Below are 16018 nucleotides of genomic sequence, written 5' to 3'. Positions count from 1 at the left end.
AATGTGACAGTAAATGGATTTAAAATCTTCAGCTTCACTTCCCCAGACACAGCCATATTATTGTTAGCTTAGTAAACTACACCACTCTTGGCATTTGAAGAGGAACAAACGAGGATTCCAAAAACTACAATAAATAAAAATATAAAAGATATTCCTTTGCCTCTGATTTTGCGTAAGAAATACCAAGTAGTGGCAACTGATCTCCATATATTGGGACGAGATTGGCACACATTCACTTGGCAAGACGGAATGTTGTTAAAATTTAGGCCTCTTTGTTTCCATAACATTTATAATGCAATATCCTTAGTGCTTTCTTCATTTAAAAGGAAAAACATAAAAACGATAAACAAAAACAAGTTACATGGATATAATGGGCATATAAAAGTTAAACTGATATAGTGGGATAACATATCATAATGGGCATGCTTGTGGGTAAATACATGTGCAGATAAGAAAACAAAGCCTCTCAAAGTGTGGTCTGGGGAAACTTTCAGTAAATGTTGAAGTTGCAACAACTGTATCCTGTGTCTTTGCAGATAACAGCGTCCCCAGGGGCTCTAACGTTTTCATTACGTTCATTCACATTGGAACCCAAGTAGGAGAGTAAAGCAGTGTTAGGGGACACGTGACATTTCTGAATTGATACCCTTAGTCGACTTCCACTCACTTTACTTCCAAACCACACGTGGGACCCTACAAGGAAAGAAGAAATGCTAGATACAGACTCCTTATTACATGGTAAATAACTAAATATCTAATTTCCTATTTGGAGGAGAAGGAATAATGAATATAATCCTATCAAGTGTACCAAGAGGTGGTAGGAGAAACCAATCTGTCTCAGATGCTGTCAGTAAAGAGATACACTGTCTAGAGAATTTAAAGTCAGTAATAAAACTGACTAAAAATCTGTCTGCTTTTTATTAACACCACGTGCTAGCAGTTCCATACAAGGTCGGTGATACAGGGTGGACAGAACGGTTCCCTCCACGCCCATCCCTTTTGAAATACCACTGACTACAGTGACTCGTCTCCTTAGGACTTGCCAGCAAGCAGGAAAGTTGCCTTTTGGCAGAAAGAAAAGCTATAAGGGAAAGAATTCTTATTTTTCTAATAGGTAATGTCTGTCCAGGACTTTACACACATATGTTATCTGATTAATCCTCAACAACAACCACACAAGGCAGATAATACTGCCCCCATTTTACAGGTGAGAAAACAGACTCTGAAAAGTTGAGCAATGTATTCAAGGTCACACAGCGACCAACGGGTGGAGCCAGGGTTCTGATGGACGTCTTACATCCTCTAAACCTCACAATTTTAACCAGCTGAGTAGTTGGGACTCATAGACTGACATCATAGATTGATCATTTTGACAGTTGGTACAGAACTTGGACAAGGTATAACCTCACTTTAGTATCCTTAGTTGTCATGGGATAATAATGGGGTAGGGCTGTAGAGAGCACACCTACAATGATGTAAGGAAGCTCTCAAAACCATCCTGGCGCACAATGAGCTCATCAGAGATGACAGCAAACGGTACGTGGTTTCCATCCCGCAAACTTCATCTAAGAACCCTAGACACATTTTATCCCTTCCATGTGTTAAAGAACGCTGGACTCTATACCTAAGCAGCTTCACACCTTCCCCTGTAGCTGGATGGTTAAGTTGACAATTCTGATGCTGAAGAGGATGCACGCAGGTACGGGGGACGAGGCAGAGTCAGAGGCGGGCGCGCTCAGAGTCCCTTTGCCCCACCCCTACCCTTGTTGGTCAATGCGTTCAAGATTTCTCAGAGAACATCCTCTTGTTTTGTTACACTCTGCCTCCTACTCCAAGGGCATAAATGCAAGATTATTGGGTGGGGGGATTGGAATGGGGGCAAAGGGATGGGTTTGTTTAGTTTCATTCTACTCAATCTTGAAGTTATTGAGAGACTGGTCATGAGACTACTGGCCTTTAAAAAGTGACCTCAAATATTCTGCCACTTGAAATATACAGCAGTTAACAAGCACACGATGCCTACATAATATGTCAAAATTTCTCAGTTCAGATTGTGGTCTGTCCTGGAAAGCAATCTGAGTTTCTACCATCTGGTCTATGGCCATACCACCCTGAACGTGCCTGATCTTGTCTGAATTCTTTGTATGACAGAATTCAGGACACATATTACTGTTATTTGAAGGTGATAACAACATCTTGTTTCTCCTTTAAATACGACACTAATTATAGGGAGCCCCACAAAGTACTAAAGCCTACCATTTTTATAAATCAACCGGACAGGACTGTAGAGGGCACACATAAGACAAAGCCTTTGTTTGTTTACTTTTTGGCCCTTGCATTGTTTTAATGCAATGATACCATAATACAAAGCAATAGAGCAATATAACCACTGACACTCCTATTTGTAACATGAATTTATTCCACTTTTCACAAGCCTAGATCCAATCTCTTTGGTAAATAACATTATTATAACAAATAACTATAATTTCTTTGTAACATAATCTTTGTTAAGATAACATTTTATTTTACAATTTGAAGTTCTTACAGATAAACCCTTCCCCAATAAGATGCTGTAAACATCTTATCTTTACATGGCATTGTAAACTTAGTGGGGTTTTCCAAGCCCCCCCATCAGGCTTTTCCATGTTTGGAAATATATGTCAGGTTAACTTGTATGCAGGATGAAAAAACAATAGGAGTTATTTAAAACCTATTGCATAGCCTGGAGGAAGTTCTGTGATGGTGGGAATCTCTGTGCATGAATGAAGTGAGTTCAGCTTTTGCTAATTGGTTATATGTTCTTTTTTTGTTTTTTTTTTTTTTTTTTTTTTACCATTTCCATCATATGATGTAACCCTGAGCATACGATCAAACCAGCCATATAAAGGTACAAATGCGATGTAAACATTCTTTTAGCTCAGGCCTGATAGGACCTGGAATACCACAGGGTCTCAAAAAAAAAGTTTGTTCAACTCTTAAGCAAGGGATGGTAGAAAAGGGGCCCCTTCATCACGTTAAGTTGGGGAGCCACATGTTCCCCACCCACATACTCTGCTCTTTCCTCTTCCTGACACTGTTTTCTCCCATCAAACACAAAACCTTAACTACTAAATAGGAGCACTTGACATTGTATATACAACTGATCAGATGAAACCTCATAACACGTATGTTCCAGGACCCAGGGCTGGAATAAAGCAAGTATGGTCTTGGCAAAGCAAGTCACATCTACACTAATGGCAGCACAGGAATTCTAAAGAGAACTGAAGTTTTTCTACTGTTAAGAGCCTGTAAGGCAAGGAATGTCACTCGCCATCCAGTTCTACAAAGATTAAGTCATTAGCCACTGCAGTCAGTGACCTGCAGTACACCCTGAAAGGAATTCAGGGTGCAGATCAGGATTAGGTATTCTGTGCCCTGGGGAAAACAGGCAAAAACAGGCCCTCAGATAGTTAGAAATATTTCAAGAGAAATTTTTGATGAACCTGGATTCTTGCATTTCCACATACTTAGAAAAAACACTAATATCATTAACTGAGATAGCCTTTCTTCGTGACTAGCAGTAGTAACGTTCTCCTGAGATGTTTGCTTGATAGCGCGTACCCCTCTCCCCTGGCCTCTCTCCTCACCTCTCGGGAGCAGTTCCTCAGAGCTATCTGAGAAGCTATAGTTCCCAGGCTATCGTCCTCAGTAAGTCCCTGAATAAAACTGAAACTCCCAGCTCTCACACTGTGTGTTATTTTATTTCAGATGTTAGGTTTGTTTTCATTTTTCCACCTGATCCAATGCACAGAAGCTGAAATTAAATAAGAATATACCCTTTAAGTTTACATTACTGAGAAATGTGGGCAAGCATCGAGTGGCTGAAATTAGAATTCCTTTCCATGTCCTTGTCGGAGTATTTATGTTACTATACTCAGGATCCCTTTGTCTTTAGTCTTCCTCACGCTCTCCAGGCTCCTACAAGTTTTGTGTGCAAATGTCCTGATCGTCTGAGAGTTACAAAAGCCCAGACCTCACACACAGGCTGCGAAAGAGCAATGGTCTGCTCAAAGCTTTCAGGCAAAGCACACTGAGGCTGTGGGACCAATCAAAACACCTCGCTACCCTGAAGGTATTAAGGACCAAGAGAAAAGACAAAATTAGATTGTGTGAGAAAAACATTTTTTCGAGGATATATAGAAAGAGACATTCATCGAGAGAGATATTTAGTAAGTCAACCAAAGTCATTGAGTGTCACACTCTAAAATGGGTAAAGTCTTTGTCAGGGAATCCTCTTAAATTCTCAGTCTTAGTCTTTCATATGTACTGATCCCTAATTTCTATCTTTGGATGATTTAGCTCCCTTTTTTTTTTACTGTATATAGAAAACAACTTTGACATCCGGGCACGTCCAGAAACACACCCTAGACATGCGTCAAGCTATGGATGCTAATATGTGCTTCCATTATCTAGGAAAGCTGGCCACATGCTGGCGTGCAGACATAGCCACGGAGCCCATGGGAAAAAGAAGGCATTCTGCTCTGCAGGAGCCCAGGCAGGGTCTCATTAGGCCCCAGCAGGGTCATCAAGTGAAAGGAGGATGTTAGGAGCCTGGAGGGAGTCCAGAGGGCTGCCATCAAAAGAAATAAATGTTTGAGAAATAATACTGAAGGGGCAAGTTGAAAAGAACCGGGCTTGTTTCCTTGGATAACAGCTTATAAGCGCACAGCATGGACCAGTCTGGGCAAGGCCTCTTCTGGGTAGTGAGAAGGCAGCTCTCAAGCCACACAGGGCCCACGGAACAAGAGATATTGGCTTCAGGGGCGATTTTTAAATTTCTAGAGAAATGTGGGGCTCTCAGATTTTGAAATGTATGTCCAAAGGAAGTGACAGATGGCTTTCTGTTACCCCCTTCCCAACATCAAGGATAATCAGAGATAATCTAGTTTAGAACAATTGACAAACCTCAGAGAGAAGGTGAGTTCTCAGTTCAACACTTAGGTCACTGTTAGCTCTGTGATTCCCTGATTTGACTTGGGGGGCTGTTACTTAAAAAATGTGAAGTGTGTGTGTTAGTGAGTGCGTGATTGTGTGTGTGTGTGTGTGTGTGTGTGTGATAGTGCGCAGAGTATGTGAGAGTTTGTGTGTATGCATGTGCATAAGTATATTGGGAGTGTGTGTGTGTGTGTGTGTGTGTGTGTGTGTGTGTCAGAGGATGTGGCTCTCATCTCCTTCCTTCCCAGAAAAATAAGTACAAACATTTCTTGGGAACATTTTTCCAAAGAGAGCTGGCACTTTTGTCTGGAGACACACCCTAGCTGCTCCTTCCTTGAAGGAAAGCCTGGCTTTCTCATGGCCCTGCTCCTTAGTTTCTATTCCATCACCTGCTGCAGTAAAACTAGAGATGGCCCCATCTCCAGAGTAAAGGGGGTCACTAACACCATAGGCCAGAGATGGAAGGATCACATGAACATCATTTGCTGTCTATAGAGGCACTCACACTTCTTTCTTCTGAGTACACAGCTTTCTACTTCACTACAGAAGAAAAAAAAAAAAGATAAAGTGATGTGCTTCAAGTTCAAAATATTTCTCCTATACAGTTTTGCTTTTATAAATAAGAAAATAAAATAGTTTTCTCATGGAAGCTGCAGAAATTCAATCTAATTTCCAAAGGTTTGCTTTATGACAAATGCCAAAATATGTGGTTGCTTTGCCGTAAAATTCCAAGGAAATGTCACTTTCCCCTAATTGCCCCGTGACTGCTCTATTTATTCAGGAGTGAATTAAGAAAGAAAAAATCTATTTGTCATCTCACCGAGTTTTAGAGAGTATTACACGTTGTGTAAGAAGCTCTAAATGCTTTGGAACTCATACTTCTTTCTTGAGCTTCCCGTCTTCTCTTACGTATTTTAAAGTTCCAGTCAGATGAAACTATACATTTCTACAAATCTTGTGTCTCCTATATTACCTGAAGCTGAAACAGACTGCATAGCCAAGCAAACATTACCTCCACTTTTATTTTTACACAAATGCCCTTGGTGGGCGGTCACTATGCGCCCCGGGCTCCTCGGCAGGTCAGTCAATCACTACTGTCTCCAGATTCTTTAAGGGTGGTCCATCATCATTGGCCTAGGCTCCTGGGGGTGAGCGTCAGTCCCTTTTGGCCAGCTCTACCCATCTCTGCTGGAATAACCTCCGTCCCTTCTGTCTCCTCCTGCAATACTTCTTAGAAAGCTCCAACCATGATCTGAAGTGGTGGGTGAAAAACTAGTACTGAGGGAGCTGAAAAGAGATAAGATGTGAACAACCTGGAAAAAAAAACACAGCTCCTTCTCTATGAGCAGAAATGTCCCATAATATGGCTTCTTAAAGCCAGACTCCTCAATAGATAAGCACTACTGGAATTATTTCAGTGACTGCTTTTATTTGTCTGAAACAGATCGCATGGTCTTCCAAAGATTTCCTAGTAAGAAGTCTATCAATCGTCTATTAAGCGTTCTGTGTTTTAATAACTATCAAGAATCCCGGTGGGGGAAAAACACTTTTTAAGAAAGTGACCAGGATGATTATTTGTTGGATAATGCTAGGTGTTCCGTATCCTAGTTTGTGTACGAATAGTCAATGTTTTTAAATGTCTTTCACCATTGCCTGGGGTGACTGAGCCTAGGGCTGTGTCATCCTGGTTGTAACTTAAGGAGACATCTCAGTCAAGAGCATGGGAATTAGGTGAGAAGAGGGTCTTCAATAAGTACCCATTGCCTTTAGTTCAATTCCAAGTTGTAGGAATGCAGAGCAAGGTTCTTCTGAGCCATGTTTACCCCGTTAGCACTAGGATATGGGAAGAGGTGAATACTACATCTGGTCACAAGCCACAGGGGAGAGACTCAGAGGCCAGCCTTCTAATTTGCAGCCCTGACACCCCTTCTATGATGTGGCTGTGTGCCAGAATCTCTCCTGGTTGGAGAGGAAAAGTGCAGCATCTAAGTAACAAGAGGGTCTTTCTCCTGTTGCTGTATTTTGAAGAATGAAGAGCATCCTGCTAGGTAAGCGAAGAGCTGATAATGCAAAGGCACAGAGTTGTACCTTGTTTCTGTCCTGTAAGTTACCCCAGGAAACTGCTTTCATTGAGAATTGAAGGGGCGTAGGATGAAACGACTATAAAGATAATTAGGAAAAAAAGCAAATGAAAACAAAGAGCACAAAACCTCTCTGAGATACTGAGGTAATGCAATAGCAAGGTATATATACTTGGAAAATTGATTGTATTAATGCAATCCTCCGCCAGCTAGCTAAAGTTCTCTCCTTCCTGTATTCAAGTTTTTAAGCTTTGAAAATCTGTAAATGTAATATTTTGGAATAGCTTTAATCAACTAAGGTGGCAATTTATCTTAGTGAGGTTGATTGTGTTATTTATTTATTTATTCATTGTCTTATTGTTTCTACTGCTTTTATACCCAAAAAAGTGTTTGAGGTGGATTCATTTGGTTACAAAGCATTTAAAATGTTAAATTAAGACACAAGAAATTCTAAATGGCACTTGAGATGCTCTTGAGAGGAACCTCTCATCTCTTGCATTTGTAAATATCTCATATATTCATAAATCAAATCCTGTGCATATTTAAGCCAGACCAAAATACTATAAAGCACCCTGTCTCCCATTAGAAAAAATGCAATTATTCTTCCTGGTTATGTTTTTAAAATAGCTTGACATTTATATAATTGATGAATATGTAATTTGCTAATCAGTAATGGACAGTTCCCATGGAGGTATCATTGCTAGTTTTATAATTTACAATTTCAGAAGAGTTTTATGAAAGTGAATATTAAAGCTGGGAAGCAGAGAGAAACCACTCCAGGATGGCATTATCCTATTTAACACCCATAATATATTTAACAGTAACAACAATTAAGCTTCACAAATTGTCATTGTACTGAATTCCTATTGGATGAATTATAGATAGAGCATTTATATGTAGTGATTTTTCCCCATACTATATCCTCCGTACACAAGCATGTACCCATGAACATCAGAGCAACATATTGTACTATAAAGGATTAAGTGATACTGTAGCTTATGCCTTTATTTCTTGTATCTTTTCTCCAAATGATAATAGAGATCTCATATACCATGCATAAACACTTACATTCCCTTACTGAGAACATTTCTGATATTTTTGGTATAAGAGAGAAAAGTGTCATTTATTTAAAGACTGCCTTACTAATCTACAGTTTTGGGTAAATACCTAGATTATCTGGTTGGTCAATTTGTCTTTTTGGCCAAGAAAAAAGACTAGCTGCCATGTTCAATCCAAATGAGTTGGTATATGAATATTTATCAGGACATCAATATTCACTGTCTTACAATCATGCTCCAAGCTAAATAAAAATAAAAGTAAAACGGCCACAAATATTACAGTATAATAGGATAAGAACTAAACAATATGTACAAATTCATTGACAACATCTGTGCAAGTGTTGTGGACAAAACATTTAAAAAGAAATCTACATAAAACAAAGTCGGTAAATTTATCAAACGTTGATAAATTTTCGGAGACAGTATAAAAGTACACAAAACATGGAAGAGAGAAAGAACTTTAAAAAAATAACCACTAAGCCAATACATATAGTACAAGTTTACATTTATATTACAGAATGATGGAAACCAGAGACAAAAACGATTTGGTAACAAACAGCAAAGAAAGTTGCGCCAATCACAGGGAAGGAAGACTTTCCTTTTTGGATGAAAACACAGAGGGCCACAGCTCACCCCTCCCACCCATACACACACAGAAAAATAAAAGCAAATGTAAAAGTTGTTACAGCAACACACGACAGACAGAGGTGGAAAGCGTTTGGCATGTCGCATCACAGGAAGTCAATCACGATTGGCTAACGATGATGGTACCTGGCTCTGTTGCAGGTCACTGGCTTGCCTGAGAGGAGTAACGGATGGAGGGGGCACACCTGATGTGGACGCGGACCGGCCTAGTTTGCAGCTTACTTTCGGTTCTGCGAACAAGGGGGAAAGACAGAGCATTAGCTGAGCAAAGTCTGCAAGGATGAACCGGATCCCAGACTTTCTTCTGGTTTTGCTACATGTCCTTTTAATACACTGAATTCTTCTGATGTTTGCTAATCATTGGCAGGTGATGAAACAATTTCATAACAATTGATTCTAAAATGAGCCTTGTTCACAGGTCAGCTCCTGGGAATAAAGAACAAACCACTTAAGTTCCACGCCTTGTTGCCTTGCACACTTTACCCTATTTAGAGTGAATTTCTATAGAGTGATTACTGGAGCAACAAAATCCCATTGGGGAAAAAGCCAGTGACATGACTATTTTTGGTGCTTCATTTTCAGTCTTGGTCCAAGGGTCTCCTGTGTCCTAAAATGTCTTTTCCACTCTCTCCAAATTTTTCTTGCATCCCTCCCTCCTTTCATTCTTTCATTCTTTCTTTTCTTCATTCGTTCTCTTATTCTTTCCTTCTTTTTCTAATTTCCTAACTTTCTAATTTTCAAGTCTATATTGTTGTGCTGATTACTTTCACCATGTTTTCAATGTAACATTTCTCTAACTTCATTTGCTTTTAATTGTATAACCACTTCTAAGACTTTTGACATCTTTCATAATAATATTATTTTTCAAAATTAAAAAGCCTTCCCCTTACTCTTCCTCTATTTAAGGAGCCTAAATAGGCTGCTTAAGTCATTATCAAGATACTTTGGAGACTGCAATTTGGGGAATGGAAAGAGTTCCTTCATTCAAGAAGCTCAGAATTTATGATATACAGAGGACACTGATTTTCAGAAATATTTGAAGGTATTTATAAAGGAGAAAAAGGCATAAAAAGAAAAGCTGACATCTGTGCTTTTGCCACAAACTTTTATACTAGCTGTCAGTTTTTGAGTGCCTAGTATATCCCAGCTTCTGTTTGGGCTGCACTTAAATTATCTCTAATCTTAAAGATAATCTTTAGAGTTACAAAGTTAGCTATAAATGCTCCCAATTTACAAATTAGAAACCTGAGGCTCAGCAAGGTTAATATTTGCATTGCAAATACACAAGCACTTTTCAAAAAAACCTTTCATTATATTAATAAATTTGACTTAAAGATGAAACTCTCTGAACTAGCAGCTTCAAGTGATATTACATCACTAATTTACCAAACAGTGGCAAGCTGATGCTGGAGAACAAGTTCTGTGCTGAATAGGAACACTATCTTTATGCCACTTTTATATAAGCTGCTCTTCAGAGAAAAGCTTTGCTCTGTCTGCATCACATGACCTACGGCTAACTTCAGCCTTGCTAACTGCCTTCTGACCATTCTCTCCCCATCCTTCACAGACACCAGATACAGATACAAAGAATAAGATAAGTTTGTGTCCATTCACACAGAGACCTTTAAATACACCCTCACCCACACACAACTTTCCTCTCCCACCCCTGCTTCAAACTATTAAACAATGCCTCACATCCATATTAGAATGATTATCTTAACGGGTACTAATAGCCTCTTTCTTGGCAAATTAGATAGTCTTTTTCTCTGTGCTTCTGATTTAGCAAGAAAAAAAAGACAATAAGCAGGCTTTGGACTATGAGATGATTCCACTAGCTATATGATCTTAGAAAATGTTTTTCATATCATTTAAGTTTTATTTCTTTTCAAAAAAAATGAATATAATCATTTACTCATTATTCAGAATCCATTTATTTTATACCTACTATGTGCCAGGAACTGTACAGAGTGTGGTCACCAAAAACCCGCTCTTGGCCTAAGAGAGACTTACAGTCTATCCGGGAGCAAAGATATTAAACAACAAATTATGCATTTGATTATATAAAAGCAGCTGTGATCAGCCCTCTTGGTGGAATTATCAGTGGTAGAACATTTGCTGGGGGAATGAACAGGTGTTAGAAGGATGCTGGCATCTACTTTGTGGGCAGTAAAAGTTAAAGAGCTCATTTGTTCTTTGCTCTTTCAACAAACATTTATCAAGGGCCCACCACGTACAAAGCACTGCAGTGAGTGCTAAGAATATGGGTGAGGAAGACACCGATTTCCCATATTTTAATGAGGTTTACGTTTACTCAGGGGAGACAAACAGTACGCCTAAAATGGTTTCCTGAAAATTCAGAAAAATTAGAAAGGAGAAGTACACGGTGCCATGGTATCATTGATCAAGATATGCCTCGTGTTCTGGGAGCTAGGGGAGGCTGGGCCCTAAAAGAGCTGTAGTATCATAGGATATTTGTTCTTCTCTGTCTGGCTCACTTCACTTAGTATGATAATCTCTAGGTCCATCCCTGTTGCTGCAAATGACATTATTTCATTCTTTTTATGGCTGAGTAATATTCCATTGTGTGTGTGTGCATGTGTGTGTGCGTGTATGCATCTCACATCTTCTTTATCCATTCATCTGTCAGTGGACACTTAGGTTGCTTCCATGTCTTGGCTATTGTAAACAGGGCTGCTATGAACATTGGGGTGCATGTGTCTGTTCGAATTACGGTTTGCGGAATCTAAAAAGATGATCTAGATGAACTTCTTTACGAAACAGAAATAGACTCACAGACATAGAAAAAACCTTATTTACCAAAGTGGCAATGGAGTGGAGGGATAAATTAGGAGTTTGGGGTTAAAATATACACATTACTATATATAAAAGAGATAACCAACAAGGACCTTCTGTAGAGCACAGGGAACTGAACTCAGTATCTTGTAATAACTTATAATGGAAGAGAATGTAAAAACAAGAATGTATGTTTACATATATGTATAATTGAATCACTTTGCTGTACATCTGAAGCTAACACAACATGATAAATCAACTACATTTCAATAAAAAATTTAAAAAGACAAATACAAAAAAAAAGATCTACATTATTAAAAAAAAAAAAAAGCTGTGATAATTCACACCTGCCAACCGTGCTGAGCAGGTGGTAAAAGCTGAAGTAGGGAGGACCCTGGGTGCTTAGGTTTATTTTCCAACCTACTGAGAAGTCAAAACTATTTCAGGATGTATTCCTTTTATTCACTTTATTGCTTATATAGTATAAAGAAATAATAATGAATCACATATTCTGGTATCTACGAGAGTGGGGATAGGTGAGTTAATGATGGAACCGTTTCCACCTATGATGCTTATGGCTTCACCTCTCTCCTCTCTGTTGTTTTCTATTTGTCTTTTTGTCTTGTTTTGCCTTCTCCCTCTGCACTTTCTCCCTCAGAACATGTGCATTGTCATGACTTCTTGTGTATAATCTTTTCCCTCTTGGGTCACATGGAGGTTTCTACAGGTCTGTCCTCTCCTCACACTCTTGCTTGATGTTAAGTCCCAGTGCCTTCTAGACACTAGGGATTAACTCGGAGTTTGGGATTAAAATATACACATTACTGTATATAAAATAATAATAAACAAGGACCAAATGATAGCTTTTTCTCAACATCTTAGGTATCCTTCTGATTTTCCCATTTACAGGAGGAACATTACCTCCATTTTCCTAGAAGCTTACTTTTTATGTTCAGAGCTTTCTTTTCCTCTCTCTATAAAGTTAGTCCTGTGGTAATTTTCTTTCTTTGTGATTTATTTCAACTCACAGATGCTATCACAATTTTGGTCTTCAACAACTTGAGCCAAAAATAATTTTATATATAACATAGGTAATATATATAATTATAATTATATATAATTAAATATATGTGTGTGTGTGTGTATATATATATATGTAAAATCTACCTGCTGGTCCCCATAACCATAGTTTTTCTGCTCAAAACTAACTTGTACACAATGCCAGGCGGAACTTCTTAAATTGCTTTTAGATCACACATCTTATTCAAAAGTTTTAAATTACTCCCTATTTCATATGATAAAAACTTCAAACTCACTTGGCTAATTTTCAAAGGTCCCCCTGTGATCTGGCCCCATCTGATCTGATCCACTGTGTTCTCCGTGGCTGTCTGCTCCCCAAAGCATAGACAACTCAGTATCTCTTCTCGGTCTCCACATCCGACCCTGCTTCTGTCCTTCACAAGGCGTCCCCACGCATGGCCTTTCATCAGACCAGATGTTATCTATTTTCTAAGGCCTGCTTCAATGTGCACGTCTATTGTAAAGCATCCTGCAACCTTGTTTACCTCTTTCTCCCAAATAGCCTTAGCACTTATATACCGTTTACACTGCTTGCTGTGGCTCTGAGTATTTATGTTGGTGAGGACCACAGACTAAGTGTTCAATTAATATGATTTTTCTTTCACTGAAGACACTCAAATTAACCTAGAAAACATCAATGCAACTTCTAAAGCAAATTGTGGCAATGACGGTAACATAGAGTATGTTTTAAGGCCTGGGTTCAAGGTCTGGCTCCCCGACTTACCAAGGCAGTGATTCTCATTCAAGGGTACATGATTTTCTACGGAAACTCTCCCTAAGTTTTGTGCAGGTGATTCTAGTATCTACCCATCCACTCTTGAAAATATAAGAGTGTTCAAATATAAGTGTGTCCCATGATGACATAACCTATCACTCTAACTCATAAATGAAACTAATTTCCCAGGAGGCATAAATCCTAGCATGTCTTAAGGAATCATCATTTATTATATAAAATAAATGTAAAGCATCTATCAGAATCCTGGTTGACATGTTTTCATAATAAGCCAATGTTTCCATATATCCCTTTATTGCATTAGCACATTTAGTCACATGGAGAAAATTCAACATTTTTTCCTAGAAAAGGATGACAAATAATGTTTTTTACTATGAGGTTCCTTTAAAGGGTATGTTGAAGAGATTATCTGATGAGTGACACAATCCAATGCCTTTTATATTACCCAATGTACCTATGGATTAATTTCCCCTGCTAGGTTTCCAGTCAGACTTTGACTTAATCAGCCTCTTCCAAGCATAGACAGTGATATCTCTAAAGCACAGACTGAGACTTACTAAAATCCAAGCAAACTCCCAATTTCATCATGACCCACAAAGGCCTTGCTTTACCCACATTGGACAGTGGTCCAGATCGTGTCTTGGTTCATCCACCCCCTTAGGGACTGCAATATAACCACTACCCACTCATCACACATGGCGGCTGACCTTGCCGGCCAGCTACCCTGTAGCTTTAAAGTCAGGTCACCCAGCGGTCGACTGTTCAATCCCAACCTGGCTCATATGGGTTATGACTTCACCTGCAGTGGCAGGCTGAGATGATTACTTATGAATTCATTATGCACACATGTGTACACCGGCAGGTGGAAAATGCACACATTTGTGTGTGTGTACACACATACACATACACGTACATACATACTTCATAACATTGTTGCTTGATGGTATCATGTCATAAGGACAATTTTTTTTTAATTGTGAGGTTTTGGTTTGTCTTTATCATACTCATTTAGCTCTTCTGTTTCACCTTGTCTTGGACTTAAATACATTTGGAATCTATTATGGTGTTTGTGGGACCTAGTTGGTGAAACAAACCCTTATGATGTTGGATCCACCAAGGTTTCTTTGGCCAAAAGAATTTTCTAAAAAGTCTCAAAAATCCTAGAAAAGATTCTATTTTTATAACCAAGCCTCTTAGAGAGTCTCTAGGGCTGTGACATCAAAGTTAGATCGTCCAGTTCACTTACCTTTGGAAATACACTGTGCTTTGAGCCTTAAATAGTGAGGCTTAGGAACCACAAGACTAAAAACAGTAAGTTTTCATCCTAAATTTTGTTAATATAAAAATTGCCAAGGCATTTGGGGGTCAAAAACGATGGACATATGCCTCAAAAGTTAGCTAAGATAAGGCTTTCCTCCCCTTAGAGAAACTCATTCCATTAAAAGATTAATTATGAGCTAGAAAGTATCTATTCTCCCTACATCCAAGGAAAAACCCCTTCTTATGTAATAAACTACCAATAACCATCCTAGAAGTAAAAGTTGATGTTGTTTGTGCAATTTCAGAAGGTCAAGTGTAAAGAGAACAAGAAAGAATGTGAGAGAGAGAGAGAAACACAGAGAGACAGAGAGAGAAAGGAAAAGGAAGAATGGAAAAAAGGTAGAAGAAGGAAGGAGAGGGTGAGAAGGAGGGAGGGAGAGAGGAAAGAAGGACGAAAGAAGACATTAATTTTAATTCCTTGAAATAAACCATCATCAAGACATTATCATGTGATCTTTCCAGGGTAATAATTCATCATCATCTTAAAGTTCTTATTAAGTAAGTGCCCATTGGACTTTGTTACTTAGAAAGAACTATTTTCTCTTTTTATTCTTGTTGGATACAATCTTTCATTGCTTTTTTTTTAAGGATGGCAATTTCTCCATCATTTCTCACCTTCCCTGTAAGGTGAACTGAATTTCCGTTCAGGATTATGTTCCTTGGTATTGTTACAGGATAATCCCCAAGGCACCCACAGCTACTATTAGGAGTACTAGAGTTCTCTTTGTTTTCAGAAAGCAAAGACAAATGATTGTTCTCAACCTCTGGATCTACACAGCAGTAAGAGATTAGTGCATTTTTACGAAAAAAAAAAACACTTTCATCTAGCATCAAAGAAATAAGATCAGATTCTGGGGAGACAAATTTTTCTCCATCTTGTTTTATTTTTTCAATACATAATATTTTTCTCTACTAGCAGAGACATATTATGATTCTCCCTAGTCAATCATGCTGCTGAAAGCTTCTAATCAATGACTTAGGGCTACATGGAGGTCACAAAAAAGGACTTTTATTTAATACACTGAGGTATGCTTATTGCAAACTCTGCTTTCATTTCTGGGGAAGGCATTGTTTTGAAATAACACATATGCTATTTGAGATAAACTGATGCCTGAGTAATAAGGGGCAGTTTTGCCAGGACTATGTTAAAACCTTCACAGATTCCAAACATTTTGTTTTAAAGCTTCCATCACACATCATAGCAAACATATAGGATGTCCTAATGTCCCACATTAAATGTAAATTTTTCGGTATATAATTTGAATACATTTTTATAATTTTGCTTTGAAATTATTGGACTGTGAATAATCCAATTAATTCATGATTGGCTATGA

At 38.5% G+C, this 16018-nt stretch overlaps 1 protein-coding gene across 1 annotated transcript in view; it reads right to left on the bottom strand.

The window, feature by feature from the left end:
* NYAP2 (neuronal tyrosine-phosphorylated phosphoinositide-3-kinase adaptor 2) overlaps positions 1–16018 on the bottom strand; it is a 242488-nt gene that overhangs the window by 35572 nt on the left and 190898 nt on the right. Inside the window, exon 5 of the mRNA XM_036858738.1 lies at positions 8885–8988. Coding sequence (XP_036714633.1) covers positions 8885–8988 — 104 coding nt within the window. The remainder of the gene's footprint in view (positions 1–8884; positions 8989–16018) is intronic.

Source organism: Balaenoptera musculus, chromosome 7 (genome assembly GCF_009873245.2).
Source record: "Balaenoptera musculus isolate JJ_BM4_2016_0621 chromosome 7, mBalMus1.pri.v3, whole genome shotgun sequence".
Classification (NCBI taxonomy): domain Eukaryota; kingdom Metazoa; phylum Chordata; class Mammalia; order Artiodactyla; family Balaenopteridae; genus Balaenoptera; species Balaenoptera musculus.
Note: the sequence above shows the minus strand (reverse complement) of the source record. Positions and strands in the feature narration are given on the sequence as shown.